General features: G+C 40.8%; 1 protein-coding gene across 4 annotated transcripts in view; it reads right to left on the bottom strand.

The window, feature by feature from the left end:
- Positions 1 to 260: 260 nt before the first annotated feature.
- The window catches only part of osbpl3b (oxysterol binding protein-like 3b), a 30,087-nt gene continuing 17,947 nt past the window's right edge, over positions 261 to 12,400 (bottom strand). Inside the window, exons 5-23 of one of the 4 annotated variants that reach the window (XM_056381722.1) lie at positions 11,979 to 12,092; positions 11,567 to 11,731; positions 11,112 to 11,235; positions 9,822 to 9,925; positions 9,390 to 9,482; positions 9,147 to 9,306; positions 8,209 to 8,339; positions 7,544 to 7,645; positions 6,091 to 6,222; positions 5,242 to 5,335; positions 4,855 to 5,099; positions 3,840 to 3,977; positions 3,648 to 3,711; positions 3,448 to 3,526; positions 3,151 to 3,295; positions 2,327 to 2,471; positions 2,095 to 2,221; positions 1,309 to 1,431; positions 261 to 1,142 (exon numbers count right to left, since the gene is read on the bottom strand). In XM_056381722.1, coding sequence (XP_056237697.1) covers positions 1,046 to 1,142; positions 1,309 to 1,431; positions 2,095 to 2,221; positions 2,327 to 2,471; positions 3,151 to 3,295; positions 3,448 to 3,526; positions 3,648 to 3,711; positions 3,840 to 3,977; positions 4,855 to 5,099; positions 5,242 to 5,335; positions 6,091 to 6,222; positions 7,544 to 7,645; positions 8,209 to 8,339; positions 9,147 to 9,306; positions 9,390 to 9,482; positions 9,822 to 9,925; positions 11,112 to 11,235; positions 11,567 to 11,731; positions 11,979 to 12,092 — 2,382 coding nt within the window. In that variant the 3' untranslated portion in view covers positions 261 to 1,045. Of the gene's footprint in view, positions 1,143 to 1,308; positions 1,432 to 2,094; positions 2,222 to 2,326; positions 2,472 to 3,150; positions 3,296 to 3,447; positions 3,527 to 3,647; positions 3,712 to 3,839; positions 3,978 to 4,854; positions 5,100 to 5,241; positions 5,336 to 6,090; positions 6,229 to 7,543; positions 7,646 to 8,208; positions 8,340 to 9,146; positions 9,307 to 9,389; positions 9,483 to 9,821; positions 9,926 to 11,111; positions 11,236 to 11,566; positions 11,732 to 11,978; positions 12,093 to 12,400 lie in introns of all 4 variants that reach the window. The other 3 variants (XM_056381721.1, XM_056381725.1, XM_056381723.1) reach the window with 3 other exon arrangements.

Genomic DNA, 12,400 nt, shown 5'->3' on the forward strand with positions numbered 1-12,400 from the left:
CCTGTTACTACAATATGATGGCACTGAGAAGAAGAATAGAGCTGCTTTGAGGGCACTAAATGGACTTCCTTCTTTTCTGAGGAAATGTGAAGTTTAAAACTGATTATTCAGTTTTTTTCTCTTTTCCTGTTGGTACATTTAACCAACATTTATGACAAAGTGGCCTGTCTGACAAGTCAGCATCTGCAGTAACTGAAAATTATGGTAACAACTCAGTGTCTCTCAGTGTTTTGAACAAACAGCCAAAATGAGTCCACAAAAAGAAAGCATCAGAGATTTTATTTGAGCTCATGGAGCATAGTTTTTGGACACTTTTGGTCCCAAAGCCCAGGGTCCATTCAGACAACAGTGCGGTGGATAGAGTGAAAAATGGCTGGATTTGACGTTTGCTACTGCTGCTCATAGTTGCACAATCGTTCACACAGTCATAGCAAAAAGCATGTTATGAGACAGAAAGCAAAGTTCAGTAAGGATTAGAGATCATGTGAACAACTTAAGAATTCCTTACAAAACATACATTTTTAAAAACATATAAGAGATGCAACAAAAATAAATTAACCAATATGAGTACGACCAGTAAGGCATCAGGCAGGTGCAGAATAAATATTAGATGTGTACACTTAATCAATGGCATATCAAGGCTAGTTTATCTCAGAGGTAGAGAATGTCCATGATAAGACGACAGCTAAAGTGACCAGTTGTTCAGCACATTTTAAATTTGTGTAGACCAGTTATGAAAAGCATTTGTCCTTGCTGACACCAAATGATTTTCCTTTTCTCAGTTTCAGTTGTACAGTGTAACATTAGAGGTGGAAATATGGGCAAAATTGGTTAAATCGATCAACATTCTCATAATACGCTTGCATAAACACGTATACACAACTTAGATAAGCACTTGCTATTAAGGCATAAGTTTGATGAACTGCAATAAAGATGACCGTACTGAATGTGGATGGCAAGACTGGAGTGCAGATGTCACCAGAACCAGCCTGGATCACAGTACAGGCTGTGCAGGTCAAAATGTGTGTGATCGGCAGTTTAGGTGTCACCACAACGTAGGAAAATCTATGTGGGCGAAGCCAAGGTCCTTCCTCAGCTCCCAGTACGTGTTGTTGCTCAACCAGGTGTCATCCTTTGACTTCCTGAGGAGACCGAACAAATGCCAGACAGTAATGAATACTGTGAAAGATAGGTGAGTGTGGTGAAATTGAAATTGTGACACAGTCAGCTGTTAATGTGACAAGCTGCTTACTTGTCTTTAAAGTACTTCCTTAGTGAGAAACAAATAAATCTAGGTATTTAGGTTACCTAAAGAATTTAGGTTGATGTGTTACGTTGTTGTCCTCCAGGACTCTTCGTCTTTCTCTCTGCAGTTCTTCAATCCTTTGTTTGTGCTCCTCTGCAGCCTCCAAGTTCCCTTCCTCCAGCAGTCTGCCAGCCAGACACAGACATTCATTACACAAACATGGCAAAACATTAATCTTCAATATTCAAATTTAATCTTCATTTATGTTTTTTGGCTCTGCATCATTGTTGCAAGATAACTTAATTACAGATAAATATGAAAACACATAACTCAGGATACTGAAGGACCAGAAGCAGTGACATTTTTCTACTTTGATGCCAAAGTGGAGAGAGTGCTTGTTGTTTCTGCTGCGCTTTGTGGCAGCACTGTTTAGTTTACAGACTATTAAACCTTAAAAATGTGAGATAAAATTAGTTTGATGGCTCTGAAAGCCTCTGCAGTAACTTGCTATTCTTAACATGAGTATCAATGTGCCTATTTTTGTGCTATTTTGATCATCGGGTAGGGTGTGCATTTTTCAAGACAGCCTGTCAAGACCATGACTAAGATGCATGATGTAGGATTATAAAAGATGCGTTTGCTTAGATGCGTTTTGCTGTTTTTTTATATCAGTTTTCTATGATAATACTCCGACAGAAATCTCACTCCCCACGTTTCTTTCAGTCTTTTGCCATGACAGAAAACATTGGGGTTTTTTTTCCCTTTCATGTTTTTGCAGAAAGTTGATAATTACCAGATTGCTTAAGTGCATGTGAATACAGTATTTTTTAAAACGTTTTTCCTCTTACCTTTGGTCTATTCGTAGTCTGGTGTCTGTGGGTGGTAGCAGCAGTTTCAGAGATGGGTCCAATTCATTCAGTTCAATAGCAAACTTGGTAAAACCATAGTACTGCTCATGGTCTATTGGCATTGCATCTGCAGAGCAAACAAACAAATAGCATCCACTGCTTTAGATACTATAATAGGGAGATGTACATTATAAAACAGCTTTTGATGCACAGTTATTAAAGAAATACATACTTGCTCTCCAGATGCATGTGGCTGCAGGCGGGTCTCCACAGAAAACTGCTTCATGCCACTTTCCAAAGAGTCTGTGGACGACCTTCCCTTTCTGATCTGTGATAGTTCCCTCCACCTCATTCACACTTGAATTCCAGTATTTGGCCTGTGAAAAGAATTGACAAGTTGTAGAAGAACATAGCGCTGAGCAATGGGGTTCTCCTTGTCTAAAAGCAATTAACTGTCTCCTCTCAGTAGAGGAGACTTCCATAAATCAGACACTGAAAACATCGAGGGGTTCCTGCTGCCATGCAGGTGGGGAGCACCATCTGTGTAGACAGGTTTATGGACTAATGATGGAACTACAGCACCTACTGTGGCAATGGATGACACTGAATTATATACAGTATACAGAAAAATGCCTTTTTCACTGCTTGGAGGTTATTTTGATCAAACCTCCTGGGGCTCACAGAGGGATGTCTACCAACACAAACACCAACACAAATTACAGAAAGAGAGAGCTATGGCATGAAGGACTCATAATATTGTGGCTTATAAATCACTGCATCTTACAGTATTGTATAGACATCTAAATGACGTGTAGGTCGGACATCAATCCTAGGGGCTTAATACTTTGTGCTGCCACATGTTTCCAGAGCCACAATGGTTGTTGGTATTGAAATAAAAATGGACAATCTGTGTCTTCAGATAGTGAATGTTGCAGTAATTAAAAGGAGTCGTTAGAGATGGCGAGGGTCATTAGGGTGGGTGCAGCTCTGCATACACCTACTAAATAGAATTTTTTCACTAAAAATGTTTTTTTTTTTTTTGCTAATTTGTCTCACCTTAACAAAAGTGATCTTGCACTGGCAAATATCACTACTGGAGTTTCTGATGCAGATCTCCCCATAGTGCTCAATCCAGCGCTGTCCACTGAGAATGTTGTGGATGCAGGACGTCACCTTGTTCCACTCATAGTGGTCTCCAAATCTAGAAAAAGATCATTTAGAACAATACTCCTTTTACCTGTTCCTTTATGCCTGTAGACATTGCTTTTAATTGACATGCTCATTGGTTTGTGCAGTCTGTGTATGTGTGTCCGTCTGTCCACTCCTGGAATAAATGAGAAGGTCGAGACTCACTCTGGCAGAGTTACATGAGTTGTGCCCACAGGAACAATCTCCATTGACTTCCCCCAGAACTTGTTCTTACACCTCACGTCTGCATAAATCAATCAGAGAAAAGCATTGTACACATTAACATTCATCCCGGACAACCAGCTGCTATTGAAACCTTACAGTTGCTGAGAATGCATCCAGCTAATTTATATATACTCCACTACCTTGCCAGAACACAAAGTTTTTAGACTCCACGTGGCAAGCTGAGATCGGTGGGTGATGGCTAACCTGATGTTGTAAAGGGGAACAAAGAGTAGTGTTAGTCCACTGATTCAATGAATGCTCCCAGTGAATTATTATTACAATACTGCAGTTGTTGAACTGTTGGCGGCACAGATATTGGGATTCATGCATACTTGCTCTGCAACAAATCGAAAGCCTTTGTCTGGCCGGTCACATTCATACGTCTCTCCCAGGACGGGGTTGAAAGGCTTTCCCCCAGTTCTGTGGTAGCTGGATGCATAGCCTGATACAACAAACGTAGCTATGTACACCTACATAAAGACAAAACAATAGTTAGTACTGCTTTATTCAGAATTTTTGTGACTGAATAATAAGTCGCCTATATTGAGGTAGAACAAAAAGCACAACTGGGACATAAAATTGATTAAAAATAATCCTTGAGACTGTCAGAACACAGAATAACACACATACAGGTATCTGTCTGAATACTCCTCCAATAGTTGCACTTAGCCTGGAGATCACTGAACTACTCCCACATCATAATGGGAGGACAGAGACTGTTGCTGACTCTGACTTCAACCGCTTCCCATAGCACATTAATACACTGTATATATGCATATTTGTCCTTTGTTACAAGGCAACTCCACAGGCTGTATTTCGACACGTCCCACACAAAAATAAACTAATGTAAACTAATAAACTGCACATTTGCACAGGTAGTCATAACATAATAAACAGGGCTGGCAAATGCCGTTGTACTGGACAATACCTCTGACAGTAGGCTGCTGCAAGTGATAGGTAATTCCTACCTTCCTCCTTGATAATCTTCCTCACACCCTTCTTTCAATTCATAGAAGTTTCTCTCTTCTGGTATTGCTATTAAATAATAGTTTAATTAGCTGATACCCCTTGTGTCATTGTGCTAAACATGAAGCTAGAACCAGCAGGTGTTTATCCTGGTGTACAGACTGGAAGCACGGGGAAACAGCTGACCTGATTCTGTCTAAAGTTTTAAAAAAATGTGTTTGTGTAGGGATTAAACAAATAATTTTTTTTAACATGTTAACTAGTGAGCTTTATAGGTGCTCCAATAATTTTTTCAAACTTTGGACTGAGTCAGGAGGCCCATTGAACGCCAGAAGAACTGCTCACACACTCAAACAGCAAAAAGTGAATTTGCCATCTCACCATACGTTCAAAAGGATCCTGTGTGTTGGCAGCTCTGTCTAGCAGCTCGCTGTACTCCAGCTCTTCACACAGTCTCTGCAGGGTGTTGAGTGGCTCATTAAGCTGCACAGGCATCGCCACTTTGGACAGGTCTTTGCCGATGTTGTTCCTGAGGATGTTCCACAGGCTGATGGTGCTGTTGTTGGGGCTGGGCGACGGCAGACAGGATCTACGCTGACAAAGGGCAGCACCCTCCTCTACAGACCCTGTGAACAGATGGTGTATGAGGTCAGGTAAGACACTGACAGCTCTCTGCGTAGTGAAAAAGCAAAGACCAAATGACATTTGTAACTGAATCCATGAAATTGCACTGGGGCCAGTATTGTAGCTCTTTGTTCCACAGTTTACCTGAGTTTGGTCTCTCATTTTCTGTCCCATTGCTGAAGTTGTCCATAGAAATGTTGTCACTAATGTCACTGATGTATGAGTCATCTTCTGACACCTAAAGAAAAAAAAAAATCCAAACTTTAGCTAATAGATAATAGATACATTTTTAATACCACCTGCAGCAAGGGACAGGGCAGTTCTCTTTCAACACCCTGTCACGTCAGCAGCAGATCTGAGGCGCTGGAGATGAATGGTCCCTTAGGACCTGGTGACAAATTTGCACCTCGACTTGCTGTATTTTTAGATGAAAGTAATTAACTTCCATTTTCACATTGCTTCCGCTCCAGCTGCTATCTGATCAGGCGTGTTGCATGAACACTGAACAGGAGGAAGAGAAGAATGGAGCAACAGAGAGGAGACTTGTTTCATGACACTCATCATAAAAACTTAAGACCTAAGACTCTAAGACGCCTCTTCCATAATGTTGAGATGAAAGGCATGTTTTTCTCTTTGCAATAGAAAGATACCGAATTATCATAATAGGTGGAAATGTTTAATGCATCTTGCAGAAGCACAGAGACAGAACTGATGAAACGTCGCAGAGGCAATAAATAAATTCAGAATAATTTACTTTTAGACTAAACTGTCTGGATTTATTTTCCTCTCTGTTGTATCATGCAGCTCTTCTCATCAAACAATAGTTGCAGCAGAGCTGGTATTAACATTTTGGTTGTGAACAAGAATAATTACTCCACACATTAACAGCCGTGATGATTCCATTATACAGCCCTAAAACGTCAGTGTTTATATATATAAGTTTATGCCGCTGAGTGCGAATGTTGATGGGCACAGTTTAACATTTACTCTTACCTCATTTTCAGAGGAACTAGCAGACAGCAGAACTTCCTGTGCATCAAAGAACTCGGACAGAGACTCTGCAATTGAAGCTCTGCTGTCATTGGATGCTTGGTGCACGAGGGGATGCGATTCATCCGCAGAGTCCTGTTTCTAGGAGACATAATGTCCACAGCTATAATTAAGAGCAAGAAAAGGGCGACATCATTGTAGCCAGGGAGGGTGACAATCAGGGGGTAATTCAGAATACAATACTATAGATAATGAAAGTTTCACAGCACAAAAATGTATTAAGTGATATATTGAAAGACAGTCATCTATAATAAAATACAGTGTATCACCTTATATAGTAAGTTACTGCAGTATAACCCAGAGGATTTCTCAAAAAGCAGCAATCAGTCATACAGTGAACTATATGCATTCACTGCATTATAACAGGCTTTCTCTTTCTCTTTCTTTTTATTCACAGCAACATGTTCATGTGTACCATCATTTGAATGCCATAAACTGGCCAAATGATGAACCTCTAAAAATCTGAACACTTCAGAATGTAATTTTGTGTAAAGGAAGTATTCAGCTACAGATACAGATCGATTTTGCAAAGGTATATAAAGTATTGTATCAATCAAATGTATTTCTAGAGACTGTATCGCAATATATTACTGTATTAATTGTTAAGAGCCAGTCAGTTGTGCAAGTTTGCAAAAAGTGTGCAATATCACAAACTCTCTCTGGCAAAGCTGAGGTTGCTCACATACAACAAGATGCACATTTAAAATGGACTTACAGCATTCACAAAATTCTTCTTACAACAACAAAAAAAACATGCAACCAATTACAAAAATTAAGTATTTTACACAGAACCACACATGGAAGTGAACATGCCTGTCTATCCTTTGTTATTGCAGGAGATAATCTAAGTGCATTAGTTTTACACTGTGTATTTAACAAATTTCCAGGGACACAATTAAGCAGATCAGCTCACTCTCTGGTCAGCAAATCTGATTAAGTGAGCAAAGAGCTTCCTTTAGGAGACAATCATGTGACACGCAGTTAGAAATCTTCCTCTGAGCCGTGTGTGTGTGTGTGTGTGTGTGTGTGTGTGTGTTTGTGTATGAGTGCATGCGTATATGTAAAAACACAACCACAGGTCTGAGAAGAAGCACTTTCTCACTGGAAAGAATAGGAATTAACTTATTTCAGGAAGCAGTGTGTTTCCTGGCAAGTGCGTGGTAAAGGAAATTCTGTTGACTTTTCATAATAGTCATTGTCATCATAACACAAAGTGAGTCGAGTGAGGGGGCGAGAGGAGTGCAACATTTGTTGAATCTGGAAGAGAGGGAAAGGACAGCTCTTTCATTCTGTGGCAAATTCTAGACTGTGTGGGATGAAAAAAAATAAAAAAGATAATAATAATCATCATGATGGTGGGGGACAGGGAGTAGAGTCACTACATTCCTTCACCCACCTGCACAGGGGCAGTGAGATTTATTAGTGTGGGCTCTACGATGTGGGACTCAGCATGAATCTTGCACAGGCGTTCTCTCAGCTCAGAGTTCTGGGCTAAAGCCTGAAAAAATAACCAGCGTAAACATCGTTTAAAACACACACCCAACCAATACTGAAAGCTGAATTGAATTTCTTGTTTTAACTCATTTACCTTTAATACAGAGACATGTGTATGTGTTATCAAAGCAGACATCATACAGGAAGCAATGGGAGCCCAAACTGCATTACTCACCCGATACTGACCCTATGTGAGGTGGAGTAGGTAGAAGCTGAGTAATCAGGAAGAAAAGCTAACACCCAGCAGGGTATTTTAAAGACAAAGTAATGTGTTGGCGTAGAGAGCACACAAGTTCTAATGTGGCAAAAGAAGTCAGCGTATCAATGTGTGTAGAAAAAGACAGAAAATAGAAAGAAACTCTGGGTGGGAGGCAGCAGCCGCTGGAAACATAACCGTTGAGCATGATCTTGTTCAGGTGGGCAGACGTCACACCAGCAGCTAGTAATTCCTCTAAAAGGCTTGTGAATGTGTCACGCCTGACAAGTGGCGTGAGAGCAGTGTGATGTATGGCTACTGACTGGTTAAGATTCCTGCATCTGTGCATGAGTACGTTTTGTTCCACGTACCGTTGCCAGTGCGTTCTTCAAGCCGACGACCTGTGGTGAGGTAGGGGGACATGTTTCGTGGTCCAGACATTGTTTTAGTCTCTCTCTCTCTGCTGTTAGTGAACTCAGAGCTGACTTCATGGTGACATGAACTGTAGCAACGAGAGAAGAAGAGGCGAGTTTCAACTGGAAATCAATTTGTATCCACTGACAGGCTATCACACCATGCTACTAATAAAATGGAACAAGAGTGAAATTCTGATTATCTCCTATCTCTTGGCAAGCTTTGTTTTATGACATTCATTTTACCACGCACTTCATAATCGGTGCTTGGGAAGCCACATTAATGAAAATGCTGGCAATATTAATGCATCACTGTATTGGATTAAGCTCATCACACATCCAAAGCTTCATAATTTTGAAGGTACATAAATTTTGTCAATTTAAATGCCAGCAGCATTGACAGCTATTCCCTGGAGCAACTTTAAAACCGTGATGCCATTATGTAAAACACAAATCAAATGTCATTAATCCATGTCAAGCATCAGGTATCTGATTATACATTTCAGTGAAGAGTGGCAGAAAACTAAATTAGCAATCCTGTGTTTACAGAGATTTACCAAGCTTTGTGGTTTAGAAAGAAACAGCGTCTCACACTTAGTAACAGCTAGGGAAAATGCTGACAGGGAACATCGTCAAAATCCTAATGAATGAAAACTGAGACAGTTTATCAGTAATTAACAGCTGCCATGGCTGCACCATTGTCACTTCTATCTATTGTAAACAACAACACCATGCCAGGCTATCTTACCTGCAAATAAAACAGCAGGCAAACAGATTTATGGGTCTTAACCGAGGCATCTGAAAAATTTTGCACTTGAAGAGTTTCTCTGTTTGTAAAAATATCTTTAAAATCCTGAGTTTGAAAATCAAACTGTTAATTCAAATAATTTACTCACAGTTGGTGGCAGTACGGCAGAATTCCTCCTGCAGCTTGGCCACATCAAAAGGAGAATCCAGTGATTCAGGGTCGGCCTTGTCGTTGCCGAGTGCAGCGGTGGAGAGGTTGGGGTTAGAGGCATGGAGGCGGACAGCGCCAGAGGAGATGCAGCTGGGTACCTACGGTAACGCAGGAGGAATAGAACTTCGAGGGACTGGCACTAAAAAAAGATTAAACGTGATCACACTTCAACATTGTTTACCTGCAGAGTTGTTTTGACATCTTTGTTGTAGTTTTTAGTTCGCCATTTCCTTGGAAGTCTCTTGTCCTTCTTGGGGCTGTCAAATGTAGACGCCTAGTGAACAATAAAGAAGATATTCATGTTTGAGACAGAGCATCTTCATAGAAAGCGTTTCGTAGGAAATTATTCCACAAATAGCTGTGCAAGATGTTGTTTTTGATGAAGCTCTAATTTATATTCAGTAGCAATTGACTTAAGGGCAACAAAAATTATTGGTGGAGAGAAATGCTAAGAAAAGAGACATATTGCTATGCTTAAAATTCACAGTCAACTGGTATTTTAGGTGTGATTCATTTACAGCGCATTTCCACAGACTTGATCTCGAATTGCAATAATGAAGACCAAACATGCTCTGCATGTGAAGGTGAAAGGAATCAGAAACAGAGCGCTGACCTGCAGGGCTTGGATAGATGGAGCCGAATAGGTACGATGGAGGACTTCCATACTCTGAAGCAGGTGGTTGAGCTCCAGCAGGTAAGCTTCACAGACCAACAAGTCTGTTGAGAGTAGGAAAAATATCCACGTGGAGAAAAGATGGTTAAGAAGTGGAAGGAGGGAAAAAGAAAGCGAAGCGGCATCGAACAATTACAGAGACACACCCACCAACCCTTCCCAGTACAGGCTGTAAAAATGGCCCACAACATTGAATTCAGTGACTCTAGAAGATAGAAGTGGGTTTACAATGAGCATCCATAGGTTTGAGATGACAATCCTTAAAAGTTCACATCTTCTGCCAAGACATTGGTCATTGCTTCAGCACCCTTATGCAATAGGGGCAAGAGAGCGAAGCTACACTAACTAACCACGGACGACACGAAATCTGCCTAGGTCAGAAAGATGAGAAGGTGAGTCAGTGAGAATGAGGTATCAAGTTGTATCACCCTAGACTTGAAGAAACGTTTGATGATCGTAGAGACCCAGGACAGTTGTATCATGGTGTCTGTTTGTCTCATGGACGCGACGATCGATTGACTGTGTACAAATGTGTGACTATAAGCTATTGTGTAAATTTTCCTTACTTTCTGGTTTACAAAATCAAAACTTTTCGTTTGACAGCTAGGGGAAAGTGTTGTCAGTCCATCATCAGGATACTAATGAGTGAAAACTGAGACAGTGTATCAGTAAGCAACAGCTTCCTTCTTTACAAACAACACCATGCCAATCTTGTCTAACCTTTAGTAGTTTGGTACGACAGCAAACAGAGAGATTTATTGGAAGTAACAGCATCTGACAAATGTATAAAATGAATTAAGGTAGACTCAAAGGTTAGATCTGTCACTGGCTCATAATAGAGCACAAACCTTCACAAACACTGAACAATTCTCCATCCTCTCAGCTGCAGCCTCTCTACAGGTTTATGTTTATTAATGATTTTTCTCAGGTTTCATTTTCTAACACTAACCATGTAAATGAGGTTAGTGTGAAACTTGAAATTTCTGTGTGTATCCCTTATCCAGCAGCACAAGAATGCATCTTTTAACTTAAATAAAAGATCCAGCCAAAGTTTAACCAGTGGCTGCAGCTAGCTGGTCCCTGAACCCCAGCCAAATCAGGTCTAAGTATTTTAACCTCTTGCTCAGAACTCAAGAGACATGGTTTGAAGTCATATAAAATTATGTAAAATCAGCTAAGAAAGTGAGCAGTGCATCAGCTACTAGTGCAAGTCTTGCTCTGTTGTCTCACCTTTGGAGCACTTGTCCATGTCGTCAGATGACTGGAGCCAGGCTGTTACCTTGGCCTGGCTGTTGCAGCTTAAAGGGAGGGCTCCTACAGAGTGCATTGTGGACTGCCGTCGTATAGGCATGCACTGCAATAACAAACAGACCCAAAGGTCAGACCAATAACAGCACTGCCTCCTTCATAAAATCCCTCAGTAGAGAGGTTTCGACTTCAGTAAATACTGCTGATGAAACAACAATAATCATGAGTTCAGCGTTTACTTTAAACAGAGCACATAGTTTTCAGACATTTACTTCTACATTTACTTGTTTGGCAGACACTTTTATTAAAAGCGACTTATGAATGAGGGACAACACTAAAGCTTCAGTGCAGTAGGAGAGCTTGGTGTAAATACTAAGTACTACATCTATTCAATAATTGCAAGACCACACTGTATGCTGTGTAGTGGACAAGTATACCTTTCTGATAGAGGCACTCTCAGCCATGCTGGGGGAGTTGGGGGAAGGGTAGTGGGGATAGTAGAAGGACTTCTCATTAGGGTACATGGCAATCTCATTTTGCCGATAGAGCCGATGGTGGCGCAGCTTGGACACCCATTCATCAAACAGCTCCTGTGACTTAATCTGCAGAGCACATTCCACAATCAGAAATCAACACAAGGACAAGCAAGGTGGACGAGGTGTGTGCAGGTACGGAATGAGCCCCCCCACACACACACATATACAACACATGAGGTCATTTTAAAGTCATTTTAATGTAGGTATCTGTTCCGGGAATCAAAAGGGAATTATTTGAATAATCCATGTTTTAACTCACTTCCTGTAAGACAGTGGGGGGCAATGCCTTATATTCATTAGCCTTGCGGTTTACCTTCAGGTGATAGATGTTTTCCTCGGCATCAAGATCGATGCACTTCGCTTTCTTCTTAATGGCCATGACAGAGAGACCCACGTCAATGCAGCCATGCAGTTTCCCTTTCTCAATCTGCAAGGCAAAGTCAACACATGATGCATTTGTATGAGAACCAGTCCAACGTATTTACACGTTGGACTGGACCTCATACAAATGCAACAGAGTGCTGTTCAGTTTTTAAATACATTCAGTTTGTTTGTATTCAAAGCAGCAATAATAGTCCTTTATTTGCTGAGCCTTGGCCAGGCAGAGTTTCTGATTGACTATAATGGATATATTATTATGTGAGACTGGCAGGTGAAATGCAAGGTGCGATCCCTATCAGTGATGAGGAGATGGTGAGGGAATGAGGGCCTTTTGTATTTACAGGCACTGATAGA

The sequence above is a fragment of the Seriola aureovittata genome, chromosome 7 (assembly GCF_021018895.1).
Source record: "Seriola aureovittata isolate HTS-2021-v1 ecotype China chromosome 7, ASM2101889v1, whole genome shotgun sequence".
Lineage (NCBI taxonomy): Eukaryota > Metazoa > Chordata > Actinopteri > Carangiformes > Carangidae > Seriola > Seriola aureovittata.